Raw genomic sequence first — 17,160 nt, 5'->3', positions numbered from 1 at the left:
CTCTCTATGGGTTCTGTAGTGATAATTCCTCCTTTCTTGTTCATACTGGTAATTTATGTGTATGCTTTATATCCATTTAGCTAGAGGTTTATCAACTTTGTTGATCTTTCCAAAGGACCAGCTTTTACTTGTATCTAAGAAATCTCTGTTCACTTCTAGGTCATGTAGATTTATTACTGTTTCATTTTAAGACTTTTATAGTGTTAGCTCTTACATTTAAGTATATGACCCATTTTGAGTTACTTTTATGTATGATATAAATAAGGGGTCCAACTTAAGTTTTTTGCTTGTTGAGGAGAATTTTTAATATATGAGTTTTTTTTTTTTTTTTTAAAGATTTTATTTATTTATTTGAGACAGAGAGAATGAGAGACAGAGCACGAGAGGGAGGAGGGTCAGAGGGAGAAGCAGACTCCCCGCCGAGCAGGGAGCCCGATGCGGGACTCGATCCTGGGACTCCAGGATCATGACCTGAGCCGAAGGCAGTTGCTTAACCAACTGAGCCACCCAGGCGCCCCAATATATGAGTTTTGTAAAGCTCTTTCTCTTTGTATTAATTTCTTAGCATTCCAATAGTAATTTCAGTATATTTCCTTACCTTTTTATTGTCCATTTATATAGGGTACCACTTACAGTTAATATTGTACCTCTTCTTAAATGTATCGAAATGTTGCAGTCATAGAGATTCTTTGACATAACCTCTGTCTGCTCAGTTATGCTATTGTCATATGTATTAGATCTCTATGTTATAACCCCCAGAAAACAATATTATAATTTTTGCTTTCAATAATTACTTGTATTTTTAAGAATTTAAGAACTAAAATTCTTCTATATTTTCCAGATATTTACCATTCGTGGTCCTCTTTTTTGGTTCCTAAAGATTTACATTTTCATTTAGTACCATTTTTCTTCATTATGAAGAATTTCCTTAGCCTTTGTTGTAGTCCATGCCTCCTGGTGATGAAATCTGTTTGCTGCCTTTTGTGTGAAAATACCTGTTTCACTTTCATTTTTGAAGGACATATTAGTTGAATATAGAATTCTGGGTTGAACTCCAGTTGTTTTTCTTGAAGCACTTTAAAGATTTTGTTTCACTCTCTTTTGACTTCCAGAGTTTATGATGAGAAATTAGCCATTTATCTAAAAACTGTTCCCCTTTATTTGATATGTCCTTTTCACATGGCTCCTTGATGACATTCTCGCCTTTGTTTGCTTTTCAGCAAGCAGTTTGGGTACTTGGGGCTCACTGAGATTTTTGAATCTATAAAGTTCTCTCTTTTTTTTTTTTTAAGATTTTATTTATTTATTCATAAGAGACAGAGAGAGAGAGGCAGAGGGAGAAGCAGGCTCCCCACTGAGCAGGGAGCCCGAAGTGGGACTCGATCCCAGGACCCTGGGATCATGACCTGAGCCGAAGGCAGACGCTTAACCATCTGAGCCACCCAGGCGCCCCTAAAGTTCTCTTTCTTAAAATACAAATTTTATCCACTATTTTTCAAAACTTACTTTTTGCCATATTCTCATATTCCATATTCTCTTTCTCCTCACCACTTTTCCTCCTGCTTTTCCAGACCATCAATTACACATGTTAGATTTCTTGACACTGTACAATAGGTCCCTGAAGCCTTGTTAATTTTTTTCCACTATTTTCTCTTTTTCAGATTAAAGATGAGAGGTAATGTAGCTTCAGAGTCAGTGACTCTTTGTTTGTCATCTTGATTTTGTTGTTAAGCCTGTCCAGTAAATGTTTCACTTCATATATTGTTTTTGTTTTTTGTTTTTTTTTTGAGAGGGAGAGGTAGGGGAGGGGCAGAGGGAGAGGGAGAGAGAATCTTGAGCATGCTCCATGCCCAGCATGCATTGGGGCTCCGTTTCAGGACCCTGAGATCAAGACCTGAGCTGAGATCAAGAGTTGGACGCTTAACCGATTGAGCCACTCAGGTGCCCCTAATTCTTTTTTATACTGTCTTTTACTTTGCTGAGATTTCCTATTTCACTTAATATAGGTACATTTTTATTTTTCTTTTAGAACTCAGTTATAATAGTTATTTAAAGCCTAATTCCAGTGCCTCGGTCATCTTAGGGTTGGTTGACCTTCATTGATTGTCTTTTATCTTAAGCATGATTAACGTTCTTCTATTTCTTAGTAGATCATGTAACTTAGATTGTTTTTTTTTTTCTTTAAAGATTTTATTAATTTGAGTGAGCGACCATGAGGGGTAAGGGGCAGAGTGAGAGGGAGAAGCAGACTCCCTGCTGAGTTGCAAGCCTGATACAGGGAGTCTGCTTCTCTCTCTTCCTCCTGCTTCTGCTCTGTCTCTCTCTTGCTGTCAAATAAATAAATAAATGAATGAATGAATGAATGAATGAATGAATGAATGAAAGAATAAAATCTTTAAAAAAAAGTTGGGAAACTTCTTCTGCTGGTCCCTTCCAAGTTTTGACTACAGGTGGGAAACCAGAATCTGGCTGTTAACTGTGTGTGTTTGTCTTTTATAAGCTTACTTAACTGTTTTGGAAGTAGAAGTTCATTTTAAGCAAAAAAAAAGAAATGATGATGGTGAATGTTTTATCCTGCAGATACTTTTTTTTTTTTTTAAAGATTTTATTTATTTATTTGACAGAGAGAGACACAGCCAGAGAGGGAACACAAGCATGGGGAGTGGGGGAGGGAGAAGCAGGCTTCCCGCTGAGCAAGGAGCCCGATGCAGGGCTCGATTCCAGGATGCTGGGATCATGACCTGAGCCGAAGGCAGCCCGCTTGACGACTGAGCCACCCAGGCACCCCCTGCAGATACTTCTTTATGCCACAATTACATCTGTTATATAAGGAGGATCAAACTTAAAACCTGATCCTTTATTGATTTATTCTTATCAGCTTATAATATTTAAAAAATTTGTTATGTTTCAGTTCATTGCAGTTATTATCTTTTTTGGCCTTAAGTGATTTCCCTTTTTTTTTTTTTTTTTAAAGATTTTATTTATTTATTTGAGAGAGACAGAGATAGTGAGAGAGAGCATGAGAGGGAAGGAGAGGGAGAAGCAGGCTCTCCACTGAGAAGGGAGCCTGATGTGGAGCTTGATCCCAAGACCCTGGGATCATGACCTGAGCCGAAGGCAGATGCTTAACTGACTGAGCCACGCAGGTGCCCTGGCCTTAAGTGATTTCAACTTTGGCCAGCAGGAACCTCTTTAGGTTGGCTGTTAAGTCCTTTTGACATGAATAAAGTAGTCTTTTATAGCTTCCTTGCTGTCTGATAGAATGTTATCTCGAGCTTGCTTGACCTAGACCAGGAATCATCTACATCTTTCAGGAGTCCTGGCGACTTTGGGAAATGCTGTTTGGAGACCACAGCCTTGACACTGGAGGTGCTCATTTCTTTTTTTTTTTTAAAGATTTTATTTATTTATCTGAGACAGAGAGAATGAGAGAGACAGAGAGCACATGAGAGGGGGGAGGGCCAGAGGGAGAAGCAGGCTCCCTGCTGAGCAGGGAGCCCGATGCGGGACTCGATCCAGGGACTCCAGGATCATGACCTGAGCCGAAGGCAGTCGCTTAACCAACTGAGCCACCCAGGCGCCCCTGGAGGTGCTCATTTCTACCCTCGTAGCCATAAGTCTTTGTAAAAGAAAAGATAGGTTATTTTAGATTTATTTTTATCTTTTTTTTTTTTTAAAGAAGAAATGGGGCTCCTGGTTGGCTCAGTTGGTGGACTATGTGACTCTTGATCTCAGGGTTGTGAGTTTGAGCCCCATGATGGGTGTGGAGATTACTTAAAAATAAAATCTTTTTTTTTTTGTTTAAGATTTTATTTATTTATTTGAGAGAGAAAGTGAGCACAGGCGGTGGGGGGGGGAGGGGCAGAGAGAGGGACAGGGAGGAACAAGTAGACTCCCTGCCAAGCAGGGAGCCCCACGTGGGGCTCGATCCTAGGACCCTGGGATCACACCCTGAGCTGAAGTCAGATGCTTAACTGACCCAGGTGCCCCAAAAAGAAAATCTATTTTTTTTTTTTTTTCCTGGTGAGAGAGAGAGAATCTTAAGCAGGCTCCACACTCAGTGTGATACAGGGCTTGATGTCACAATCCTGAGATCATGACCTGAACTGATATCAAGTGTTGGATGCTTAACAAACTAAGCCACCCAGGCACCCCAAAAATAAAATCTTAAAAAAAGAGGGGTGCCTGGGTGGCTCGGTCAGTTAAAGCATCTACCTTTGGCTCAGGTCATGATACCGGGTACTGGGATCGAGTCCTGGCTCCTTGCTCAATGGGGAGTTTGCTCTCCCTCTGCGCCTCCCTCTGCTTGTGCATGTGCACGCTCTCTTTCAAATAAAAAATCTTCTTTTTTTTTTTTAAAAAAAAGATAGTATTTTATCGTACAGATACAAAGTACTTTATGCCGCAATTACATCTTTTATTATAATATGAGGAAGATCAAACTTAAAACCTCATCCTTTATCATTTTATTTTTTCTTACCATCATATAGTATTGTTTTCAATTATTTCCTTGTTGTATCTTGTAATATTATGGTAATCACAGTCTAGGTAAACCAATATAGTAGAATAGATTGTTACATAGCCACAGCCTCCCAAGGGTCAGTATTTTGGGTGAACTTGATTTAGTGAAGTCTTAGTGGGTTTTATCTTTTGGCAAAAGAATCTAATATAAAGTAGAAAAAATATTTGGAAATTAATGTCTCCATTCTAAAGATGGAAAATAGTTGCATCATTTCTTATTATGCTATATGATGTAGCAAAGAAAGAGCCACCTTGTATAACTTGCACATGTTTGGGCAATTTCAGTTAAAGGTTTTTTTTTTCCTTGGTAAAATGTGAAATCCTCAATGTGTGCTTGCTTGTTTGTTTGATTTCCTTATAATCTGTGTTGCCTTTCACAGGATTTACTTGTACTTTATTTTTTATTATTTTTTTCCTCTGCCCTAGCCACCTACTTGTACCTTTTAAAGACTACTCACTAAAATAATAATGAATCTGTGGGATTGTAATAGTAACATGTTTGACTGCATCCTGCCCTATAAAACTTTTCAGTTTGACAAAACAGAGGATCAAGGGGGGAGGGAGGGAAAAATAAAACAAGACGAAATCAGAGAGGGAGACAACAAACCATAAGAGACTCTTAATCATAGGAAGCAAACTGAGGGTTGCTGGAGGGGAGAGGGGGATAGGGTGATGGGGTAACTGGGTGATGGACATTAAGGAGGGCAAGGGATGTAGTGAGCACTGGGTATTACATAAGACTGATGAATCACTGAACTCTACCTCTGAAACTAATAATACACTATATGCTAATTGAATTTAAGTAAAAAAAAAAATAAAAACGTTTCAGTTTGAATTAGTTTACTGTAGGATCTGGAGTCTCTGTGGTTCAGGGTCCCTCATACCAGATCCTTCCTTAGTTAGGGTATAGTCTTCTAACTATAACATAAACTTCTTTTCTTTTCCTGTACTTTTTTTCTCTGAAGTCTCCTATATATCTATTTTTGTTTTTAGTAGGAAGACACAGCACGTAGTAATGTATCTCTGTAAAAATTTAAATTATAAAAGAAACAATATATTTTGGAATAAAGAAATAAATTCACTCATAATCTTACCATCTTCACCATAGTCCTGTTAAGCATGTTTTGTGTATTTTAGAGTTTATTTCTATGTGAATATACCATTATTCCTCTCATTGTTATACAGTTAGACTTTTTATACAATTTTTTTTTAAAGATTTTATTTATTTGATAGAGAGACGATGAGCAGAGGGGATGGGCAGAGGGAGAGGGAGAAGCAGACTTCCCACTGACTAGGGAGCCTGATCCCGGAATCAGGACCTGAGCTGAAGGCAGACACTTAAGTGACTGAGCCGCCCAGGCACCCCAACTTTTTTATACAACTTTTTTTTTTTTTAAGATTTTATTTATTTATTTGAGAGAGAATGAGATAGAGAGCATGAGAGGGGGGAGGGTCAGAGGGAGAAGCAGACTCCCTGCTGAGCAGGGAGCCCGATGCGGGACTCGATCCCAGGACCCTGGGATCATGACCTGAGCCGAAGGCAGTTGCTTAACCAACTGAGCCACCCAGGCGCCCTTTTTATACAATTTTTAAAGATTTTATTTTTATTTATTTTTGTGAGCGGGAAAGAGAGAGAGCATGCATGAGTAGAGAGAGGGGCAGAGAGAGAGAGGGAGAGAATCTCAAGCAAACTCAGTGCTGAGCATGGAGCCCAACACAGGGCGTGATCTCACAACCATGAGATCATGACCTGAGCCAAAACCAAGAGTCGATTGCTTAACTGACTGAGCCACCCAGGCGCCCCTATACAATTTTTATAGCTATAAACAGCCATATATGTTTGTATACATATATTTTCATGTCTTGAAATTAAAGTATATAAATGATGTAAAAATGACACATAGTATTTAATAAGTGCTATTTCTATCATATTATTTCCTTTGGCTCTCCAAAAATGAAGAATTGAATTAGTATTTTTCTTGAACCATGTTGCTAAATTGCTCTCCAAAAGAATTGGATTATAGTGCCATCAACAGTATATGAAAATTAATGTTCACTGCACTTAGAATGTTAGGAATTATCTTTCTTTTTTTTTTTTTTTTTTTTTTAAAGGATTTTACCTATTTATTTGAGAGAGGGAGAGCACAAGCTGGGGAGAGAGGCAGAGGGAGAAGCAGACTCCCCGCTGAGCAGGGAGCCCGATGCGGGACTTGATCCCAGGACCCCGGGATCATGACTTGAGCTGAGGCAGCCACTTAACTGACTGAACCACCGGGGCGCTCCTTTATAGACATTTTTAAAAAAAGATTATTTATTTAAAAGAGAGAGCGTGCAGGGAGGAGCAGATGGAGAGGGACAAGCAGGCTCTGCACTGAGCGCAGAGCCCAACGCGGGGGCTCGATCTCAGGAGCCCAAAATCATAACCTAAGTCAAAACCAAGAGTCGGATGCCTAACCAACTGAGCCACCTGGGTGCCCCTAGATGTTTTTAATTCCTTAGATTTGACTAATTAAAATGTTTCTAACTCTTCTATTGAAATTGTTTTTCATGAGGTGCCTGGGTGGCTCAGTTGATTAAGTGTCCTACTCTTGATCTTGACTCAGGTCATGATCTCAGGGTTGTGAGATTGAGCCCTGAGTTGGGCTCAGGGGGGCGTCCGCTTAAAATTCTCTCTCTCCATCTCCCTCTGCCCCTCCCCCCCCAGCTCGCTTGCTCTCTCTAAATAAATAAATAAAATCTTTAAAAAAATAAAAGGAATTGTTTTTTAAACATTTTGAATTTGGATTAGTGATCAGTAAGGTTTAAGGATCTAATCTAAATTTTTTCTTCCCTGATTGCTAAAAAATTATTCTTTTTTTTTTTTTTAAAGATTTTATTTATTTATTTGAGAGAGAGAGAGAGACTGAGAGAACGAATGGGAGGAGGGGCAGAGGGAGACGCCGACTCCCTACGGAGCAGGGAGCCTGTCGCAGGACGCTGGGATCATGACCTGAGCCAAAGGCAGATGCTTAACCGACTGAGTCACCCAGGCGCCCCCTAAACAATCATTCTTACACCCAGTCATCGCAAGGAGTAATTATCTCTGGTTCTATGTAGTCTTTAAATTAGATTTAGTTATTCTTCTAAAACAACTCTTTCTTTCCCACAAGCTAAATCACTCAACTCATAGTGTTTCTTTCTATAAGAGAAGTTGCTGTATAGCAAACTTAGAATCAAATTATTGCCTGCGTTTTTGCAAGTGTGCTTGTGTTTTTGCTTCTTCTGTCCATTCATCGTATATTTTTTGAGTTACCATATCTGGAGATGGATAGATGCTAGGGCTACAGCCATGAAATGGAGCTTATACTTCAGCAGAGGAGATAAACATAATTGCATAGTTAACTGTGATTGCAATATATGACAAGAAGGAAGTGTAGGTAATTTGTAATATGGCACCTAATCTAATGGAGGGAATCAGGGAACTCTTCTTTGAGGAAGTGACTTTAAGCAAGAACTTGTGGGTTGAATAGAAGTTACCCAGCTGTGAAAGAGGCTTAGGGTGTAAGACAGGCATTACAGGTGGAGAGTAAAAACAACACACTTAAGGGCTGTGAAGCAAGAATGAACTTTGGAGTATTTATAGAACTGAAAGAAGAGGGGCACCTGGATTTCTCAGTCAGTAGAGTATGAGACTCTTGATCCTGAGTTCGAGCCCCATGTTGGGCATAGAGTTTATTTAAAAGAAAACAAAAGTGAAAGAAGAAAAGGCAGTATTGCCTAGACAGTGAGATGTTGAAAAGAGAGGGTTGTGGAGGTAAGTAGGGGCTAGATCATGTAGGGAAACCATTAAAATGTTTATTAAATGGCGTAGTGATATACTTGGACCTGCATTTTTGAAGTTCGCTCTAGATTGGTGGTATAGGTAAGAGTAAGTATGGGGAGAGTATTGAGTGGGGGTCCCTGAAGTGGTCTTTATGAAAGTTGATGTTGGCTTGCAGTTGGCTAATAGTAGTGTAGAAGGAGAGAGGTAGTCAAATATCACCAGTACTCAGGAGGATGAATGGGCAAAATACACTGTTTCATTAAATATGAGTTAGAGAGTAGGGTGAAGCTGTCAAAAGATGATGTCTAGGTGTCTTGTATGGGCAATATGTGGTTGAGGGTATCCTTACAAAGATAGGGAAGGGACCTTTGGCTGGCTCAGTCAAAAGAGCATGTGATTTTTTTTTTTTAAAGATTTTATTTATTCATTTGAGACGATAGAGAGAGCATGAACAGGGGCAGAGGGAGAGGGAGAAGCAGACTCCCCACTGAGCTGGGAGCCCGATATGGGTCTTGATCCTAGGACCCCAGGATCATGACCTGAGCCGAAGGCAGACACTTAAACCATCTGAGCCACCCAGGTCCCTAAAAGAGCATGTGATTCTTTTTTTTTTTAAAGATTTTATTTATTTATTTGACAGAGAGAGAGATAGCGAGAGAAGGAACACAAGCAGGAGGAGGGGGAGAGGGAGAAGCAGGCCTCCCGCGGAGCAGGGAGCCCGATGTGGGACTCGATCCCAGGACCCTGGGATCATGACCTGAGCCGAAGGCAGACACTTAATGACAGAGCCACCCAGGTGCCCAAGAGCATGTGATTCTTGATCGTGGCGTCGTGAGTTCAAGCCCCATATTTGGTGTTGAGATTACTAAAAAAAATTAATAAACTTAAAAACAATGATAGGGAATACTGCAGGAAGAGCAAGTGTTGCTATAGATTTTGGACAGTGCTTAAAGTGCCATTGCAATTGTAGGAAGTTTTATGTATGGATCCAAGGACAGAGCTTAATAGGAGGTAAAATTTGAGAGTCACTGACATACTTGTAATTTAGTTGGTAACAGATGTATGGAAGATACGAGATTGACTAGTGTTGGACATGAAATGAGAAGGCATATTAAGCCGGAGCCCTGAGGAACTACCTCATTTAAAGGTTAGACATGGTGATCAGACATGTGTTGCCAAAGAGGTTAGAGGAAAATCGGGAGAGTGAAATACTGGAAGACGAATACAGGATCTAATGGCTTATGTTTTATTACTTATTCACTATTTTATGTTAATTTTCTTATTTTCCTTCATAATTTGTTTATATTACTTTATTTTATTATATGCTGCAAAACCTCTTTGGAGAGCAGCAAGGTAGGGTACAAATAATAAATACTCACGTGTGACCTCCAGGAGCATATTCTTCATAGTGAGACAATGTCATTGAAACTTACTCTATTTATCTATTTTTGTGAGAGAGCAAGCACGAGTAGGGGGAATGGGCAGAGGGAGAGGGAGAAGCAGACTCCACGCTGAGCAGGGAGCCTGATGCGGGACCCCATCCCAGGACTCTGGGATCATGACCTGAGCCAAAGGTAGCCGCTTAACTGACTGAGCCACCCAGGCGCCCCTGTTCCCACATTTTAATAGTTTTGAGGTTATAGGGAAGATGTTATACTTTGGTAATCTGAAAAATTTCTTTGTTTTCTTTCTTTTTTAAAAATAGAGATGTGAACTGTGTCCTCATAAGGATGGAGCTTTAAAAAGAACAGATAATGGGGGTAAGTACAGAGACTTTTAAAAATTTTTTATTGAAAACTGGAGTGGAGGAGTATTTAAAAATATCTGGTAGTTCATATTATAATATCAAATTAAATGTTTACCACTCAAATACTTTTAATAGTAATGGATGTAATTTATGAATCTTTTTTGCTACATAATTTATGGACAAACTTTTAAGCTTTTTTTTTGAGAGAGAGAGTGTGAGTGGGAGGGTGCAGTGTGAGAGGGAGAGGGAAAAAGAGAGAGGGCTCCACATCCCAGCGCAGAGCCCGAATCTGGGCTTGATCTCATGACCCTGAGATCTTGAAAGTGAGCTGAAATCAAGAGTTGGACTTTTAAGAGACTGAGCCATCTGGGTGCCCCTAAGCATTGTTTTTTTAATGTAGAATGGTCCATATACTTCTAATTAAAATCTTGACTTTTTTAATGGGTATAATTTTCTCATATTAGAAATTATTTTTGGAAAAATAAGCTACTTTTTTTGTTGTTAGAGCTAAACTCTGATGTTTTAGAGTCTTTTCCCCCTCTCTTTTGTGTATGGCTGGACAGATGATATTTCTTTCTTTCCTTTTTTCTTTTTTAAATATTTTATTTATTTATTTGACAGAGAGAGACACAGTGAGAGAGGGAACACAAGCAGGGCGAGTGGGAGAGGGAGAAGCAGGCTCCCCGCGGAGCAGGGAGCCCGATGCGGGGCTTGATCCAGGACTCTGGGATCATGACCTGAGCCGAAGGCAGATGCTTAACAACTGAGCCACCCAGGCGCCCCCAGATGATATTTCTAGTGAATGTTAATTTTAACACCCTGAGGATTTTTGTTGCTTGAATATAGAGAAATGCTGACTTCTGTCTTTAAATTTTGGTGTGCTTTCCTGAGGACCCCTGTGTATTTTTCATTTACATCTCCATTTTTCGTTACCTCCCTCTGAGAAATCGTGTTTCTTTATAGCTCTGTACCATTCTTAAATACGTAGACATGAATTTATCAAACTGTGGCATACTGTGAAAATAAACTGATGAAGAAACTCATAAAAGTAGAGGTTATAACTCCTGTTAGTACACTCTTCCATTTTGGGCAGCCACCTCTAAAACATTTTTGGTGTAGAATAGAGGAATGACATGAGTAAATAAAAGGGAAGAATAAAGTGTTTTTGCCTAGCTCTACATAAATTTATTTATATACAAATTTAATGTTCAGACTATGTTATATAGTCACATTGTACAAAATTTTAAAAATATTTGAGAAACGCTTGCTCCTGTTCCTGTTCACCATCTGCCTAGTTTCTCAACAACTTTCCTGCTGGTGATACAGTTGCTGTTATTACTTATTTGCATATCCTTCTAGGGTTTTCTTCTTCCATACAAATACATATGAATAAAGTAATATTTTCTCCTAATTTTTATATGGATGGGTGAATATTATACATACTCTTTTGCATCTTAATTTTTCTACTGAACAATTTATTACCAGTATAAAGCTCTCTTAATTTATGTAGTCACCTGTGCATAGACTTTCTAATCTGCTTTTATGACTAATGCTTGTATACATGTCGTACGTACATACATCTGTAGGATTATTAATCCCAGGGGTGGAACTATTGGGTCAAAGTTTATAGTTAATTTGATAGATATTCCCAAATTGTTTTCCCTGGCGGTTGTACCAATTTATATTTCTAGTACAATGAATGAAAAACTTATTCTCCATATCCATTGGTAATCCAGTAGGTGATAATTGGTATCTCAGAGCAGTTATTTTGCATTTCTCTTACTATGAGTGAAGCTGAGCATCTTATATTTTTTTTTTTAAACTTTTTTTTTTTTTTTAAGATTTTTTAATTTATTTATTTGAGAGAGAGAATGAGAGAGAGAGCATGAGAGGGGGGAGGGTCAGAGGGAGAAGCAGACTCCCCGCCGAGCAGGGAGCCCGATGCGGGACTCGATCCCGGGACTCCAGGATCATGACCTGAGCCGAAGGCAGTCGCTTAACCAACTGAGCCACCCAGGCGCCCTGAGCATCTTATATTTTTAAAAGCAATTTGTATTTTTCTCTTTCTGGCCTGTTAATATGTTTTTTCTCTTTGGTTGTTGATCATTTTCTTTTTGATTTGTTGGAGCTTTCATAGGCGCCCCTCATTCATTAGGCTTTTGTGATATGAGTTCGGCTAGTTTTTTTTTTGCCCAGTTGTTTAGTCTTTGCTTATGGGGCTTTTTTACCATGCAGAAGTCTTTGATTTTTTATTTAGGTGAATTGATTAATCTTGTCTTTCATGGATTCTTTATTTTGAACCATTAGTTAGAAAGGCCTTCCCTACTCCAAAGTTAATAAAGGAATTCTTTCACATTTTCCTCTAGTATCTTTATGGTTTCTTTTTTTTTTTTTTTTACAGTTTAATCTTTGATACATTTGGAATGTATCCAGGTAATACAGTGTGAGGTATGGATCCAACTTTATTTTTTCCTAGATGCTAAAATGCTACCATTTGTCCCATCACCATTTATTGAACAGTTCATCTTTTCTTCACTGATTTGAAATGCCATCTTTGTTAGAGTCTAAATTTGATGTGAATTTAAAACATTCGACTAATCTGTGTTCCAAAATTGATTTGTAAATTATCTTGGAACCTGGAATGCATTTTCCTATCAGAATGCTAATTATATTTCTGGAGTAGTTAACAAAACCCCACAGTGTACCTGATGGTACAATATTGATAATGACTATTCTTTTTTTTTTTTTTCATAATAACTATTCTTTAATATCTAACACCCCTTTTTTATGCTGGGAAATATGTTACAGGTTTTAGTTTAGGTTTTTTCTTGGCAATAGGATGAGGAGTTTCTCAATGCACCTTCTAATTTTCTCAGTCTCATCTGCTGTATATAGTTCTCAGTTGTTAAAGGTAAGTAGATACTTAACAAGCTTAACATAGTTCGGTGTGTGAAAAGTGGGGTTGATGTATTACAGGCAGAAGGAGAAGCAAATGATAAAAGACACAAATATATCAAAGAATTGAAAATGATTTGGAATTAGACTGTAAAGTTTGAATAGCAGGCCTTCTGAGAGGTGCAACTAATGATACAGGCAAAGTTGTCATTCCTTCCCCTCTCCCCTACTCATCTCCTTCCTGTCCCTTCCTTCTCCCCCTCCCCTGACCCCTCCCCTATTCTGTACTAAGAACTTGATCCTGTTGATTGTGGGGAGCCACTGAAGCTGAGGAATAACATGAGATTTCTATTTTAGAAAGGTCACTCTCTGACTGCATTGTGGTGAATGGATTGGAAGGATCTGAGACCAGACAAGCTATAAAAAAGAACGGTAGAGCTGGATCATAAGTGCATTTAACATACTTGAAATCAGCTATATAGCCTGGGGGGTGGGGGTGGGAGGAGATAAGAAAAAAATAAATTGTAGAGGTAATTCAGTTTGCCATTTTACTCACTGAGCCTACGTTCTAGGCAAACCTATATGGAAATCCCTGTGAATGATTATAGGGCTTTCCCCAACCATCACTGACAAAGATGTGAAATATATTATTGAGGGGGTCAGGCAAGAGGTGGTGATGTTGCTTACATTCTTTTGTTTTTTTAAAACTAAAAATAATTTTAATTCTGGTATAGTTAACATTCACAGTTATATTAGCTTCAGGTGTGCAATATAGTGATTTCAGCAATTCTATATATTACTCAGTTCTCATCAAGATAAGTGTTACTCTTCATCCCCTTCACCTATTTCACACCAACCCTACCATCAGTTTGTGTTCTATATTTAAAGAGTCTGTTTTTTGGTTTGTCTTTTTCTTTGTTCATTTGCTTTTTCTTAAATTCCAAATATGAATGAAATAATATGGTATTTGTCTTTTTTTGACTGACTTATTTTACTAAGCATTATAATAACTCTGGATCCATATATGTTTTGCAGGTGTCAAGCTTTCATTCCTTTTAATGGCTGGGTAGTATTCCTCTGTGTGTGTGTGTGTGTGTGTGTAATATGTATTTTTTAAGTTTACTTATTATAAGTAATCTCTACACCCAGTGTGAGGCTTGAACTCATGACCCCAAGATCAAAAGTTGCATGCTTTTCTGACCAAGCCAGCAGGTGCCCCCACATCTTTATCCATTCATCTGTTGGTGGACACTTGGGCAGCTTCCATAAGTTGGCTATTATAAATAATGCTGCAGTAAATATAGGGGTGCATATATCTTTTCAAATTAGTATTTTTTGTAATCCAGTAGTGTGATTACTGGATCATATGGCAGTTCTGTTTCTAATTTTTTGTGGAACTTCTATACTGTTTTCCACAGTGGCTATACCAGTTTGCATTTTCACCAACAGTGCACAAGAGTTCCTTTTTTTTTTCACATCCTCACCAACACTTGTTGTTTCTTGTGTTTTTTATTTTAACCATTCTGACACGTGTGAGGTGATATGTCATTGTGGTTTTGATTTGTATTTCCCTGATGATGAGTGATGTTGATCATCTTTTCATGCATCTGTTGGCCATCTGTATGTCTTCTTTGGAGGAATGTCTGTCCATGTCTTCTGCCCATTTTTAATTGGATTATTTGATACTTACATTCTTGAAGAAATTTCAGAATGAATTGAGGCCATTGATAGATACAGAAAAATGAGAAGAACTTACAAAATCTGACAGGGTTATATATTCAAAATTGGAATCTTAAGGGATTTTTCCAAGACAGTTTTGATTATGCTAATTTTTTGCTTTAGAATCTAAACTGTACAAAGATGAGACTCTGCTTTATTGCAGTAAGTTTAAGGGAGAGGTTGATGAGGGAAGGGTTGAAGACAGCAGTAGTAGGAGGGTAAAAATGAGGGAATGGACATCAGAGATACTAAGTGGTAAAATTTTGCAGGTATATTTTTAAAAATATACCTATTTTATTATGGGAAACTTTGAGCATACATAAAAGTAGAGAGAATCCCTGGGTACCTAGCTTCAACAGTGATCAAGTGATGGCTAGTCTTGTTTCATCTAAACCCTTCCCTATGCCATCCTGATTATTTTGAATTTTTTGAGTATCACTAACATGTGGATATTTTAAAAATACATGATATATTATCACACATAAAAAAATTGACAAGAATTTTCTTAAAGCCATCAGCTGTCTAGTCATTGTTCAGATTTTCCTGATTGTCTCCCTAAATGTTTTCTTTTTATATTATATTTGAATGCATCAATGTCTAAATAAGGTCCATAAGCTGGATATATAAGGTGCATACACTGTAATTGCTTGATATGTCTCTCAGGTCTCTTTGTACCCCCTCCCCTCCATTCCCTTGTCACTTTACTTATGGAAAAACCTGGGACATTTGCCCTGTGTAGTTTCCCACAGTACATTTGATTGATTGCTTCTCAGATGGGTGGGTGTGTGTGTGTGTGTGTGTGTGTGTGTGTGTGTGTGTGTGTGTGTGAACATGTTACTTTGTTCCATATTTTCTGTACATTAGTAATTAGATGTATTCAGAGGCTTGATCATATTCAGTTTATTGTGGGTTGATCATATTCAGTCGTTAAGCATCTGCCTTTGGCTCGGGTCGTGATCCCAGGGTCCTGGGATCGAGCCCCGCATCGGGCTCCCTGCTGGGTGGGGAGCCTGCTTCTCCCTCTCCCACTCCCCCTGCTTGTGGTCCCTCTTTCTCTGTGTCTCTCTCTGTCAAATAAACGAATAAAAAAAAAAATACTTCGTAGTGTTGTATACTTCCTTTATGAGGCATATGATATTTGGTTATCCTCTTTTTTAGCAGCTGCTGACCAGTATCTGGACCATTATTTTATTCTATAGAGGTTGAATAAATTGTGATATTCTGTCATTAGGAGCAGGAATGTTTCTATACAGAGAACTGATTCCTTATCAGCTGTTTCATTACCCTGAAGTGCAGTTTGTGAAGGAAGGACAGGATATTTTATTCTTTTTTCTTAAAATTGAGGTAAAATTTGTATAGCATAATATTAACCAACTTAAGATATACAGTTTAGTGACATTTACTACTTTCACAGTGTTGTGCAACTACCACCTCTGTCAGTTTCGAAAACATTTTTATCACCTTAAAAGAAAGTATGCTTTCATAAGCAGAAACTGTACATTCTACCTTTTACCCTTCCTTCCCTAGCCCTTGGCAAGCACCAATCTGCTTTTTGTCTCTATGGATTTACTTATTCTGTACATTTTACATAACTGTCATAATCACACAATGTATAACCTTTTGAGTCTCACTTCTATCTTGGCATAATGTTTTTCAGGTTCATCAGTGTTGCAGCCTGTATTAGTACTTCAGTCCTCTTTATGGCTGAATAATAACTCGTGTGTGTGTGTTTGTGTGAGAGAGAGATTGTTTACATTATGTTGGTCCTTTCACTTTTTGGACATTTGTGTTGTTTCTACCTTTTGATTGTTGTGAATAGTGCTGCTATGAACATGGTTGTACAAGTATCTGTTTTATCTTTATCTCTTTTCTGTTTTGGGGGAGATATACTAGGAGTGGCATTGATGGGGTCAGAGAGTGATTCTGTGTTTAACTTTTTGAGGAACCACCAAACTTTTTCATAGTGGCTGCACCGTTTTTATATTCCCATAAGCAATGTATAAAAGATCCAATTCCTTTTCATTCTCACCAACATTTCTTTTCAAGTTGGCTTCTCTGTTCTGCCTCCTTTTTTATTCTTTTTTAAAGAAAGAGAGTGCACACGTGGGTGAGGGGCAGAGAGAGCCCAGCGGGGAGCCCAACTCAGGGCTTGGTGTCATGACCTGAGCCAAAATCAAGAGTTGGACACTTAACTGACTGAGCCACCCAGGCACCTCCCCCAATTTTTTTTTTTTTTTTTTTACCAAAGTACTACAGAGAGTGCATAACTGCATACAATGTAATCATCGATACTGGGTGATTAGCAAAAATTCCTTCAAGTGGAATTGCTGGGTCAGAGGGTATGAACACCTGTAATTTCAGTGGATTTTGCCAAATCCTCCTCTGTTGAGATCGTAGTAATTCACACTTTATTCACAATACATGAGAAGAACCTGTTCTTATTTTTTTTTTTTTTTTTTTTTTAAAGATTTTTTTT

At 38.4% G+C, this 17,160-nt stretch overlaps 1 protein-coding gene across 1 annotated transcript in view; it reads left to right on the top strand.

The window, feature by feature from the left end:
• MLLT10 (MLLT10 histone lysine methyltransferase DOT1L cofactor) overlaps positions 1–17,160 on the top strand; it is a 223,585-nt gene that overhangs the window by 43,685 nt on the left and 162,740 nt on the right. Inside the window, exon 4 of the mRNA XM_044915534.1 lies at positions 10,029–10,083. Coding sequence (XP_044771469.1) covers positions 10,029–10,083 — 55 coding nt within the window. The remainder of the gene's footprint in view (positions 1–10,028; positions 10,084–17,160) is intronic.

The sequence above is a fragment of the Neomonachus schauinslandi genome, chromosome 5 (assembly GCF_002201575.2).
Source record: "Neomonachus schauinslandi chromosome 5, ASM220157v2, whole genome shotgun sequence".
Classification (NCBI taxonomy): Eukaryota; Metazoa; Chordata; class Mammalia; order Carnivora; family Phocidae; genus Neomonachus; species Neomonachus schauinslandi.
Note: the sequence above shows the minus strand (reverse complement) of the source record. Positions and strands in the feature narration are given on the sequence as shown.